At 43.6% G+C, this 14,106-nt stretch overlaps 1 protein-coding gene and 1 non-coding gene across 3 annotated transcripts in view; one reads left to right on the forward strand and one right to left on the reverse strand.

Annotated features, from left to right (window-relative positions):
- The first annotated feature begins 813 nt into the window (after positions 1–813).
- Positions 814–14,106, forward strand: part of NCEH1 (neutral cholesterol ester hydrolase 1) — a 61,822-nt gene continuing 48,529 nt past the window's right edge. For both annotated transcript variants that reach the window (XM_023515764.1, XM_012807920.2), the window contains exon 1: positions 814–1,025. In XM_023515764.1, the coding sequence (XP_023371532.1) occupies positions 888–1,025 (138 nt within the window). In that variant the 5' untranslated portion in view covers positions 814–887. The remainder of the gene's footprint in view (positions 1,026–14,106) is intronic.
- On the reverse strand, positions 6,164–6,267 carry LOC111726752. The gene has a single exon (XR_002774454.1). It is a non-coding gene; the product is annotated as a U6 spliceosomal RNA (small nuclear RNA).

A 14,106-nucleotide genomic window follows, 5' to 3' on the forward strand; every position in this document is an offset into this window, starting at 1 on the left:
GGCATTCTGTTGTAAAGAAAGCCTTTCTTCTTTCTCCACTTATTTATGCATTCTTATTAGTACAGATTCCTGGCTTTTTATTTCATTCATTGATTTATATTCCATTGTTGACATAAAATTATCCCAGCTCTAGCCATCGCGAGACCCTTCAGGCTGACACCTGTGTCCCTTCCGCAGACCCTATTGTTTTTTGAGCACTTTCTCATTTCTGACACAAAAGCCTTGTCTTGAACTTTTTCTGCCCCAGGTCAAGCAATGACAGGTCAGGAATACATTCAGCACCCAGTCCTGATTTCCCAGCGCCATTCTCCAGTAAGCGGAGCCACGGCTCTTTGCCTCTACTCCTTGGAGAGAACTGGAGAACGGCCCTGGGAAGTCAGACTAGGTGCTGGATGTATTCCTAGCATGAATTGTTGAGCTAAATAATAACAGCGCCTTCTTCGCCCACGTAGAAGAAGGGTTCCTCTACGGGTTAGAACTCAGAGACACCACTGCGACTTGGCTCTCGGAAGCAGTTTGCATAGACTTTCTCGGCAGCACCTCTGCTGGGAGGGAGCGTGCCCCGCGCTGCGCTCGCACTCGCCACTCGGAAGCCGCCCGGCTCCGCGCCGGGACCCTCCCACGGAGCCTGCGGACGCAGCGCGGCCAGGGTCCCGCAGAGTCCGCAGTGCCCTGCGCGGCCCGGCGCGGCCTCGGAGCCGGCGTCCGCCGCGCTTTGCAGGGACACCGCGGGGGCCGCGCCAACCTCCGACTTCCTCCCGGCGCCGCCTCCGATTGGCTCCCGGGCGCGTAAGAGCCGGGGACGCGGGCCGCGGGCAGCCGCGCGCCGGAGGTCCGGCTGGCAGCGCCCTTCTCCCGCGGCGGGCTGGCAGGCGAGCGAGGGCGGCATGCGCGCGTCCTGCGTGCTGCTGGCCGCGCTGGCGGCGCTGGCCGCCTACTACGTGTACATCCCGCTGCCCGGCTCCGTGTCCGACCCCTGGAAGCTGATGCTGCTGGACGCGACTTTCCGGGGCGCACAGCAAGTGGTGAGGCGCAGCCCGGTTGCCCCCCCTTTCTCCCCTTGAGCAGCGGGCGCGGGAGGCGGGGTGTCCAGCGGAGTCCAGAGCGCACGTCTGCCCGGCGCGCTGAAGCCCAGCGGACTAAGGTGGCGGGAGCTCCCGAGGTGTGGCGTTCACCGCTCGGCTGCTGGCAGCGGGCTAGATCTGTTTCTCCTCGTCTGCGTTTGTGACGGAAGAGGGGAAGTTCTTGCATAGAATGTGACAACAGTGCTAAAGGTCCCCTTCTTTCTTGGTTTGCAACGTGAGGAAACAAATCCTTCCGTATTTGACAAGCCACCCTTCCCCCACCGTCGCTCCGCGGTGGCCGCTGGTAGACAGCGAGTTAAACGCCTAGGCAAGGCTGGGGAAAGCTGGCTCTAGTCCAGGGACGCGGCCCCTAAAGCAGGTGCGCCCCGGCGGCGCATCGCGGCTCTGAGCAGTGGCTCGGGTCTGCTCGGGTCTGCTAGGGTCTGCCTGGGACAGGCGGCTGGGCCAACTGGAAAGGAGGTGGCGGGGGCAGCTGCTGCCCTTGCTTGCGTGATGTGTGTTTTCTTCCCGCAGCATTTATTTTCTGTTCCTAACTGTCAAGGAGATAACCTTTGCCTGAGCCAGGATACCTGCCTCAACCTGGAACGGGTGACATATCTCACTATAGACGGGAAAATGTAACTGCCTCTGGCTTATCCGGTGGTAAGAGGCATTATTTTTAGTGTCAGAAAATCTAGAATCTAAACTACAGTCTTTCTACAGCCAAGGCTGAGCCCTCTGATTGGACGGCATTTCTCAGCAGCCAGCTCTATCTAAACTAACCCTCCAAAACCTAGTGTTCTCCTTCCCTCTCTCCAACTTTGGGCTTTAATATTGTCCTAAACTCCTTTCAGGAATGACAACTAGGGAAAGGGGGAGATAACATAATTTTCCTAGAGCGTATATACCTTTTCCCTATCCACTCTAATTATGTGTAGGATAACCTAGTGTGTGAGCCTTTGCCCTGTCAGTCTTTTAACCCAGGTACTGCCCCAAGTTCCTAGTGTGGGCTTGCATTGCCTGAATTCAGCCACATTCTAGACGTCCAAGGCCCCTTCCTTTCCTCTTGCTTCCTCTAATGTTGACATACACAGTGGGAGAATGATCACCTACTTCTCTACCGTTGGTGCCGAGAAAGGGCACCATTTAGGATGCCCTGTAATCCATCTCTTCCACATGACAATATGGAGTTTGAAAGTAAAAACCCTTAGAAGATTGTGGAGAACAATAGTGTTTGCCAGGGGAAGTTAAATGGTCTTCTACAATAACGAAACAGGAAAAAAGAAACTGCTGTGTTGGCTGCAGAGATTACTCTTAGTTAGCAGGAAGTCTTACCCGATCATAAGTAATCTGGGCAAACTCAGGTTTGGAGAAAAACCTTTCTTCCCCAACCAGGCTGCCAATACAGCCAAGGCAGACTGTGGAGGGACCTCTGCAGAGGGTGCCCTCAGGTGGGATTTGAAGATAGAAGTGTGTGCAGCCTTAGGTCACAGATAGAAACAACAGCCACAGTCCTCCCTGTGGCTCAGGAATAGATTTGAAGACAGTGGCTCATGTCACTTCTCTGAACTAGGCAGTATGAGACCATGCCGAGCAGATGAAGGCTTATTCCACCCAATAAAGCAATATGCCAGTGTCACCTCAAATGCTCCTGAGTTTTCACTGTAAAATAGGACAAATAACTTACCTTGTAAGGCTGTAGTGGCATTTAATAGTGTATTTAAATGCCTGACATTTGTAGTTTTTCTTCTAAGAGTTGTCCCTAAAGGTCCATTATGGATTATGGGGAAAATCTGTAGGATTGCTCAACTTTGTTCAAACAATAAATGTAATAAACTGGAAGTAATTTATATCATTGAAGCTGGAGAGCTATTATTAAATTGCATGACGTAAGCCTTGTTACTCAAATAATTTTAGTTTCAATTGATTGGCTCAATGCAAAAGCAATTGAACCTACTTAACTGATTAAGCTCAGCCCATTTCCTCCCAGAGCACAGTCTGCCTGGCATCACCTGTGAACATTACTCGGCTCTGTTGTTGTTGGCAAATGCTTCTCTCAGTGCTGGCCCTCTTTATCGCGTTTATCTCATGCAGTGTGTCAGATTGAGATTATGTTCATTGTGCTTTTCTTCCTCCACCATTACCTAAGAGGAAGCTACTTAGGATTCTCTAACTCATCTCAAAAAACAGTTGCTGCATTAGAATTAATTACCTAGGAACCAATAAAACAAAAACCTTATAACAGATTTACTCATAACGTCTGGGAGATGAGTGTTTTTAGCAGTGTTTAAAGAGTTCCCCAGTTGATTTTAATTGGGGCAGAATTTGTAAGATAAATGAAATGCATCACTCTTGTAGATAATATATTTTCTTTAAGCTGCAAATTACTGTATATAATTACTGTATATAATGTTGCTGCAAATGAGCACTTTTACATTAGCACGGATTAGTTTATCAGATTACTTGGTTGATACTTGGTTACTTGGTTTAAGGGGATAAAATACTAGCTAGGCAAATTTCATTGTTACAGCAAAGACACCATAAGACTTGAACAGTGGAAAAGCACAAACAAGAGGTCTGGGAAGAGCAGATGAGTGGCAGCTTAGAGGAAGACCAGGCAGCAGGAGACCACAGGGTAGGAGGGAGTATTGGGGGAAGTTCTGCAGACTGGTTTCAAATGCTATGCAAGTAAAGATTTTTAAAAATGGTAATCCCAGCTACTTGGGAGGCTGAGGCAAGAGAATCACTTAAGCCCAAGAGTTTGAGGTTGCCTTGAGCTGTGACTCACCAAGAGTGACAAAGTGAGACTCTGTCTCAAGGGAAAAAAAATGGTAATCCCAATATAGATAAAGATAACGAGAATTTTACACTATTGGAGAAAATGTATACTTTTTGAGGAAAGTTTGGCAATATCCGCCAGAAGCCTTAGAAACGGGTTTATTCTTTGAGCCAGTACCCTTCTAGGTAGAATTTGTTATGTAAGTACTGGTGAATACAGGCAAAGCTGTAGATACAGAAATGGAAACATTCTATAGGATTAAAGTCCTTGTTTAGCCAGTGTAGAAGCACTTCCGTTTATAATATGAAAGAACATTCAGCAACTTTTCTTGGTTTTTATTTTTATTTTTGTTTTATAGCATCATTTGAAAGAATAAAAATTTCAGAATAAGAGATTAAATTATGGTAAATTCATATTTGGGAATACTAGATAGCTAAAAATTTAGGCTATACAATAATGTTGAATGACCTGCAAAAGATTTGTATTGTATGTTAAGTGGAAAATGGCTGTAAAATAGTTTAAACAGCAAAATCAGAATCAAAATCTGCTTTTTCTATATATGTGTCTATATATTTGTATCTGCATATATAGAAAAGGCAGGACAATATAATTTACAATAGGGTGGGTTTTTCATGGACCATAAGGTCTTATCTTCAGTTTTCATATTTGTATATATTACTGTTTTTCTACAATGAACATGTAGTAATAAGTTTTTTAAATTTTTTTATTTCAGATTGATATAAGGGTACAAACAACTAGGTTATATTATTTGTATTTGTTAGATAAAGTCCAAGAGTAAGAGAGGAAACTATTAACTTTTTCCCCCAGAAGTAGTTTTTCTACTTCTTAAATAGAATTGATATGTCAATGTTGTGTATATTTCAGTAATTGTCCTATGAGAAAAATCATATTTCTTTTAAAAAAGCATTCTGAATCCCCTAATATAGCCACACAGTACCATGCTCCATGCCCATGTCACTTGGATTTAACACAGATTGAAAACCTGTGTGAGTCTTCGGAGAGGCACTAAAATCACCTAAGAAGAACTACAGTCTAGTAAAATGGAGAAGTCGTGTTACTAGATAGCTATTAAAAAGCTAGGTATTAGAGAAGACTAGTTACAAAATCGAATAGGAGGGAGAGGCCTTGTACAGTTTAGAGGGGTGTGAAGGTGTGATGACTAAAGGCATAATGATGTCTCGGGGGTGCGGAGCAAGAGCCTGGCTTGTCTCTCCTGGGTAATCTCCTAACTTACTAGTTCTTATTTTATGAATCTTTTCAGTGACATGATGTAAAAGAGAGGTTGCTGAAACTGGTGTTTCTGCTGAATGTTCTTGAGGTTCTGAAGGATAACAGTGCTTTTGGACTAGTTGAGCAAGGTTTTACATCTTTTTTTTTTTTCTGCAGTTTTTGGCCGGGGCTGGTTTGAACCCCCCACCTCTGGTATATGGGACCAGCACCCCACTCCTTTGAGCCACAAATGCCACCCAGGTTTTATATCTTGTAAAATGTTCCCAGGCTTGTTGAGATTTAATGTCACTTCACTTGGATTCTCCGTGCATGATGTGCTTTGGGGCTGTGTAAGTGTGGTTTAAATGACAGGAGATCCTCAGAACACCAACATGATAATGTCTTTCATAACAGTTTTGAACTGGAATGTTTACTGATGTTAAATAAAATTAACTTTAAGACATTAATAAATAAGTTATGTCTATTGCCTTCCAGACTTGTAGTGATGTATATTCATGTAAATTGGAAATTTCACCAACCACAATAATGTTCAGCTGATTTGATAGGCTTTTCTTCAAGCACATTTTAGTAAAAAGACTATAAGAATAGCATGGGGGGGTGGCACCTGTGGCTTAAAGGAGTAGGGCGCCATTCCCATATACCAGAGGTGGTAGGTTCAAACCCAGACCCGGTCAAAAATTGCAAAAATAAAAATAAAAATAAATTAAAAAAAAATAGCATCGGGGCAGTATTTAATCAGTATTCCTTCTGGCAGGTGAATGATCTGAGTTGGTCTCTATAGACAGAACCTATGAAACGCTGCCAGATTGATTCAGCTACCAGGTGTGGAAGACAATGCCTAATTTATAGTTTCCTTTTATTTTTTCTAGCACTTTTACAAATAGAGCCCTGAGCATAGACATACCATCATTATGACTTTATTTTAATGGGTCATCCTATTTCTAATATGCAGCTTGAGCCTTGATCTCAGACATTTCTGTGAAATGTGATAGCACAGCTAATCATTTTTAAACATTCTATTTCTGCATAATTGCTTCTTTTAAAAGTGAGCATATATTTACTTTTTTCCAGAAATCTGGAATGCTTCACAAATTTGCATGTCATCCTTGTACAGGGGCTGTGCTAATCTCTGAGTGGCTCCAATTTTAGCATGTGTGCTGCTCAAGTGAGCACCGTATTTACTTTCACCGTTGAATGAAACTGTGCAAACTGCCACTTATTTTCTCCTTCAGTTTATGCTTATAAAGAATGAAGAAATGTAATTGAAATTTTCAGTGAGAAACTGCATATATCCCCTGCCTAATTGAGATGTGTCTGTAATGAAATTATAACAACACTTATTTCAGTGTTTCCAAAATAAAAAATGAAAATCCTACTATGTAGAAAATCCTACTATGATTCCCCCTTTCAATACATATTAACTGAACACCAGTGTTAGGAGCTGGCAAAACAGAAATGAGCAGGACAGACACCACTAATCTTGGGGAGTTTGCAGCTGAGTGAGGGAGATGACCCAACTGTCAGGGACAACCTGCTCTTGAATGATAGGAGAAGAGCTACAATAGGGGCATTTGGGTTAGGGTTAGGGTTTGGGGGTTGCTGCAAGAGCCTTGGAAAAGACACCTGAAGTAGACCTGGGCATTGGGGAATGTTTCTCCTTCACGTTTATATTTATTTAATCTGATTTATCAAGGTTGAATTTTTAGAGATCGCATTTGTTAAGCATGTAGTGAGTGTTTAGTCTGTGGCAGGCATGCGGTTAATGTAGCCCATAGTACAACACTATCAGCAGGTGTTCTTAATTTCTTTTTGTGACAAAGGAGGAAATTGAAATGCAAACAAAAGTAACTTATTCAAGATGACACGGTTTATAAGGGGAGAAGCCTGGATTACACTCCATTCAGTCTTACTTTTTTCTGAGACAGAGTCTCAGCCTCCCAAGTAGTTGAGACTACAAGTCCCAGCTATTTTTTTGTTGCAGTTGTCATTGTTGATTAGCTGGCCTGGGCTGGGTTCAAACTGGTAGGCCTTGGTGCATGTGGCTGGTTTAGTAACCACTGTGCTACTGGCACCTACCCAAAGTCTGTCTGTCTTCTCAGTGTAAGAGCAGTTGAAAACCAGTGGAGGATCAGGGACACAGGAAAACAACCCTTCCCTGACCTCCCTTGTTGCTGGTGTAGGCTGTCACCTATTGCGTTAGATCACGTTTCCACAGGGACCAGCCAAGTGAAGGAGGTGAGAGGGGAGTTGCAGCCCAAAGCAGCAGTATGTGAAGGCTTCATTTGGAGAGGATGGTGCAGCTGAGGAATTCAGAGTGGTTTGGGCTAGTTGGTGCTTATAGTTCAAAGGTTAGAGACTGAACAGGGGCCGGGGGGAGGGGGTTGGGGAGCACAGGTCAGGTCATGGGGGGCTCTGTGGGCAAGAAAGGAGCCACTCACAGATTTGTTTTCATATTTTTTGCATGTGTTTCAAAGTGTGATACCACTTAAAGATTTTTAGCAAGGAAGTCACATGGTTAAATCCATGTCTTAGTACAATCCTTCACAACAGCAGTGTAGACAGGAATCTAAGAATGCAGAAGTGAAGGCAGGAGACCATTTAGGAAGCACCAGTCCAGGTGAGAGCATGAACTAATGGAGCTGTGTTGGCAGGGACAGTGTGGTGTGGAGAAGAGGAAAGAGTGAAAGATGAGTCCTGGGACAGAGTTGATAGTAATTAGGTGAATAGGAGAAAGAGCTGACCTGAGGGGAAAAGTAGTTTTGGCCTAGATTTGAAGTGTCAGTGGGACTAGCCTAAGGATAACTATTTACAAACGTCTGCATCCTCAGGTCCAGGGCTCAGGAGAAAGAGTTGGGCTGAAGGTGTGGATTTGGGAAGGGGTGGCAGTGGAGACAGCAGAAACGAATGTGTGTGGAGTGAGAGTGGGACTGGCAGGTCCTGCCCAGTGCCCCTGGGGGATGCTAGTGGCAGGTGGAAGAAGAGGCCAGATCTCTGAGAAGTGATACCTTAAAGAACATCACTTCTGTTAACACCTCACACTTGCACAGCATCAGAGGCTCTAATCAGAGCTCCTTTATTTTTTACAGTAAATAACTGGTTGGCATTGTTGTTTCCATATGTCAGTTCAGGAGACCAGGGTCAAAAAGGGTCACTGATGCTGCCAATATCACAGGACTAGCTGTAGTGGTGAAACAGGAACTGGAAGCCACATTCCTGCCGCCTCCTGTCTCAGGCCCTCATGCCAGGCTATGCCTTGGGAATCTTATAGTAACTTTGTCACTTGTGCACTCTTTGTGTCCAGACTTTTTTGGACCTCCCATAGTTAGATTAATCTATCTTAGTCCTTCTCAGTCTTTTTCATATCATAGAAATCATAAAAATTATTGTTTGTGTAGTGTATAGGGGAGTCTGGAAGCAATTTGGGAGGAATTTATATGGCCTTGAATGACAGAATTCACAAGTATTTTCCTCCCCCCAGAGACAGGGTCTCACTCTGTCCCCCAGGCAGAAGTGTAGTCATTCACTGCAGCCTCAAACTCCTTGCCTCAGACTCCTGAGTAACCGGGATGATAGGTACCTGCCACTAGGTCTAGCTATTTTTAAAAAATATATATTTTGTGGAGATGGGGTCTCACTTTGTCACACAGGCTGATCTCCAACTCCAGGACTCAAGCGATCCTCCCATCTCTGCCTTCCAAAAACTGGAATCACAAGTGTGAGCCACCATGCCTGGCCAAATTTATAGAGTTATATATTTTAAAAAGTTATATGATTTGCTAATAGAATGCCAACTCTGATAATTTTTGAATAGTTATAAAAAGTGGCTTTAAGTTTTTACCTTCATAAAACAAACATTCACATCTGGTTGCCCACCTATAATCCATTTACAGCGTTCCTATGGGGAGGCTCACCTCTGTCTGGTTTGTAACTGTTTAAATACACACTTAAAATCATTGCTTTTGAACACAGATAGTCCTCAAGTCACATATGTTTAGACACCATATAACTATTGTCTCTATATCACAAGATACCTGGCACCTAGCCTTCCTGGAGCTACAATCCAGTGCTAAAAACCTAGGCCAAATAGTTAAGAATGTAAAAGAATTATAGGAAATGTGGAGAAATTTGTTGGCAGGTTAGTAACAGTGAAAACCCCAGAAACAGGTGAAATCCCCTGAGGAGACAGTGTGAATGAGAAGAGGTGGAGCCACAAAGGAGACAGAGCATCAGGGGACAAAGGAGAACTGGGAAGATGGTGTCGCAGAAGCCCTGAAGGAGCCCAGGAAGAGGTTGGGGGCAACTGTGACGAGCTCTCCCGAGATGCTGGGGATCATGAAGACTGACGCTGGCCAGTGGGCCACGTGGTGCTCTGCCAGGCAGCTGTGGCTTCTGTATTAGGTGTTGGCCCACAGCCTATTTGTTGGAGTGATTTTAAGGATTTCTGCCGAAACCTCAGCAATGTTGATATGGAGCTGTCATTACAAATAGGAATACTTAAAATGTGTTTTATAGGTTGTGATTAAAACCTGAGATGGTTACCAATGGACATTGCTGATGTACTAAAGATATACATGTATGTTAAATATACATATATAGCACTGGGGGCAGTGGCTCACACCTACAGTCCCAGCACTTTGAGAGACCAAAGTGGGAGAATCCCTTGAACCCAGGATTTGGAGGCTGCAGTAGGCTGTGATCATGCCACTGTACTCCAGCTTGGGTTACAGTCAAAACTCATCACAAAAACAGCACAAACAAAAAGAAAATGTAATAACTCTTTTCCCAAATTGACTATAAATTTATGTTGGGCGGTTCTGCAGTTGGCCGTGTGACATTTAAACGCATTGTATACTCTGCTTTTGTCACAGACAGGGGGTCAGTGTTTCCACGATACTAGATTTTAGCCCCCATAGAAGCTGCTCCTGACCAGAAATCAATAACTTCTTGGCCTTATTTCTTCACATAGCTAATTAAAATTGCTTAATTCTGAATTACTCTTTAATTGAAGCTCTGTCCTACATAAAAAGGAAAACATTATTACTGGCTATGTCAAAGAAGGAGCTTGTTTTGTATTTCAATTACTTTAAAAATATTAGCATGTTTTCTGTCTCTAGCATATTTTTGGAGGCAAATCATAGAATTTTAACTGCTTTAAAAGTTGTTTTTTTTTTTTTTTTTTGGACAGTCTCGCTCTAGTGCCTAGGCTACAGTGCTGTGGCATCATAGCTCACAGCCAGGCCAAACTCCTGGGCTCAAGTCATCCTCCTGCCTCAGCCTCATAAGTAGCTGGGACTACAGGTGCCCACCACAATGCTGGGCTAGTTTTTCTATTTTTTGGAGAGACAGGGTCTTGCTCTTGTTCAGTCTGGTCTCTGACTCCTGAGCTCAGGTGATCCACTCACCCTGATCTCCCAAAGTGTTAGGATTACAAATATGAGCCACTACACCTGATCCAAAATATTGGACTTTAATTTGGGTGTTATCAGTGGCTAAATGTTTTTATGCAAGTCCTAGCTCTAACCACCCCCTCCCTGTTTTTTTTCCCCCATTTTCAGCTTCACAGTGAGGCAAATGATCATGGGTAGCATTTTAAGAGCTCTGCAAACTTGTGACTTTACAGCTGCCATAGCAAGAAGGGCCTTGTGCACGTGGGGGAGCCAGGTGCACTGCCAGGGCCTGTGAGTAAGCACTGAGGTCATGGCCAAGTGTAGTGTTCTGCTCTGTTACTGTCCTTCCCCTTTCTGCTCACAGAGGAAGACATGTTATTCAGACTGTCAGCATATTTCCAGCAGGTGTTTACTGATTACCCAGACAGTGCAGGGACCTTGAGGTTCTCACACTCTGAAAAACCAAGAAGTAGACATCTCAGCACAGCCTGCCAAGCACTTCCGTTTGCCAATAGCAGGAGCCTGCTGGGAGCCAGGTGGAGGGAGCCACTGTGTGTCTGAGGAACTTGAGCCAAGGGGTGCAGAGGACGTGCTGGTGCATCTGAGTGGATGAGAAGCAGCACCGGTCAGTCAGACAGGAAGGCCATTCCAGAAAGAACAACAGCAGGTGCAAAAGTCTTGGCACACACAAGGAAACAGCTTCTACTGAGTTTCTGAAAGTATAAAATCAAAGTTTGAGGATTTTTGCTTAACTGAACCATGGGTGGTTGGGAACTTGCCTGTGTTGCGTTGTGAAGATCTATTTAACTGTTTTAACTACAGACACTTTTATATAGCTAACATTAGGATGGTGAAAGATTCTTTTAAGAGTAAATTCTACATGGTGAAATAAACTCTAAACTACTTACTACAAACATCCTGTTACAAACTTGTGTAGTAGCATTTAATTTTTGGTGGTTAAATATGTAATGTGGTTGAAAACAAAGTGTCTTTCTACTGTTCAGTTTTGGTAGCTTTTTGTCTTCAACAAAAACATCTTTAAGTCAATCTTTCTTGCTGTGTCACCAACATATTGCTTCAAAAAGTCGTTCTTTGATTAAAGTTTGCTACAAATGCTGCAGTTGTTGGCAGCTATGGTGCCCCAAGCTTCATGCATGTTTGTGTACAGGGGTGAGTCTGGGGTTAGAGAACTTGACCTCTTTGACCTCTGGTTTTAACTACCAGTCCACTTTCCCTCTCATCCTGTTTTCCTCTCTCACTCCCCCCTTCTTTTCCCATTTTTTATTCTGCGATTGGTAACTGTCTCTCTGTTTAATTACTCCTATGAAACTCCGCTTCTGCCTGGTGAGAAGCTCTGGATGTGAGGGCATGTCTGGGTTTCCCCACTGTGTACTTAGCTGCTGAAAGTACCTGGCACAAAGCAAACACTTATTGGTGAGTGAACAGATGAGTGACCAAAAGTCCCTGGACAGCTTCCACAGTGGAGAGAGTGCTAGTGATAACACCCTGATGGGAAGTAGTGCCTTTTCACCCCCCTTCTCAGACAAGGCAGCATCGGTAGAAACAACCAGTGAAAACTAGTAAATTGGGCTTTCATTTGCCCAGAACCCCTGTTACCTTTCCCATGAAGAGCCTAGGCAGGAAAACAGTGAGGAGTAAGCTGCCTGCCTCTTCAGAAGGCAAGAGCTCAAGCAGGCAGAGTGACATGGGATATGCACAGCAGTGTGTCTGTTCATTCAACAGTTTATCTGGAGTGCTAATTACATCCAGGGAGCAGGCTGGACCTCGGGAAACAAAGATGAAGGCAGTAGATGTAGGAACTGGTAACAATCAAAGTAGAAGCTGGAGCCAGGTATGGAGAGGAGAGAGCAGGACTGACTGTGGGGGGAGGGGGCAGTACGCCACCAAGGAGGGGATGTCTGAGAGGGAGCCTGAAGGATGAGCTAGAGTTAGTCAAGAGGGGAAGCAGGAGAAATCCCACTAGCAGATGGAACCCTACAATGCAGCCCTCCATGTATCTGAGGAAAGTCTGTTGTCCAGGCCAGGTGTATACAGGAAGAAGTCTGCAGGGATGGGAACAGGCAAAGTGCATGTTTGGGTAGAGGGCAGATGTCACAGGGTAGAGAAGCTTCAAGTTCTATAATCCTGGGCGTCACAGAGGCTCTCAAACTTTCCTTACAGAAGCATACTTCTTTAGTAAATTAGGACTGAAAAATTTTTAACTATGATAGAAAAATAATCGTGCTATAGAAATGTTAGAAAATAGGAAAAAAATAGCCTACAATCTCACATTAACAGGACCATCATTTCTTTTTCTGTATAAGTTGTCTTGCTTTTGTTAAATTATAATTTTATCCACTTTAGGATTTTCCTGGAAATTTTACTTAGATTTGTCACGACTCTTTGTAATAGGTACGTCAAAGAGCTTGTACCATTTTTAAACCTAACTATTCCCCTATTGCCCCAAATTTAGATTGTTTAGTTACTTGCCAATATAAAAATGTTACAATGAACATATTGTATATCATTTTTGTTTCTTAGGATTTTCCTCAAGATTCTCAAAAAAGTAGACCTAGTAGACTGAAGGCTATAAGTATTTTTGCAGGCCCTGTTACTATTTCTAAGTTATTTTCCAGTTTATATGGTTAATAGAAATTAACAAGAAAACTCCCCTTTCCCCTCTTGCCTTTCCCATCCCTTCCCCTCTCTTCTCCCTTCCCCTCCCCTTCCTCTCCCCTCCTTTCCCCTCTCTTCTCTTCCCTTCTCCTTCTCTCTCCCCTTCCCTCCCCTCTCCTCTCCTCTCCCTTCCCTTCCCCTCCCCTCTCCTCTCCTCTCCTCTCCTCTCCTCTCCCCTCTTCCTTTCTTCCTTTTTTTTAAGAGACGGTGGTCTCACTGTGTTGTCCAGACTAGTCTGAACTCTTGACTTCACACAGTCTTCCCACCTCAGCCTCCCAAGTAGTTGGGGACCATAGACACAGGCTGGCTCTGGAACCAGCTGTTAATGTTGCCTGTGACCCTTAGCACAGTACTGGGCACCTATCATCGTAACACCCAGTTACAAATAGTCCACTTTCTGGCATTCAGTGAATGTAGATCATGATATCCTTGGGAGGGGGTGAGAAAGATAGAATTTAGGCAGCTTGGGCTTTCTTTCATACATACTTATTTTTTAACATACTTGTATATCCACTTAAACATCCATTGGTATCTTGTCTATAATATTCTCGTTAACTTATTTGCGTTTTGTCTTCTAACTTTAACTCAGTGATTCTATCAGAAAAATTAATCCTTGTCTTCCATTTCTTTTGTAATTCCCCCCATGAATAAACATAATTACCTGACAAGAAAACTACATATAGTTAAAGCAAGGAAAAGGAAATCTGTGTGTTTTGAAGGAAAAATAAATTTTAAAAAGAAACAAGGGCATCGGCCTATGTAGTCCTTACGAGGATTCAGTAAATTCCTTGTAGCTTCTCCATAATCTCCAGCTTCATTTTTATTACTTTCTCATTAAACTGCTTCTATGCAGTAACAATGTAAAATGTAAACTAAAACTGAAAAAATAGAATTTCTAATCTTATGCCTTAGTTATTGCTCAGGTTTAAGAGTAGAACGTTGTAGATGG

Source organism: Otolemur garnettii, unplaced genomic scaffold (genome assembly GCF_000181295.1).
Source record: "Otolemur garnettii isolate 467f Iridium unplaced genomic scaffold, OtoGar3 scaffold00078, whole genome shotgun sequence".
Classification (NCBI taxonomy): Eukaryota; Metazoa; Chordata; class Mammalia; order Primates; family Galagidae; genus Otolemur; species Otolemur garnettii.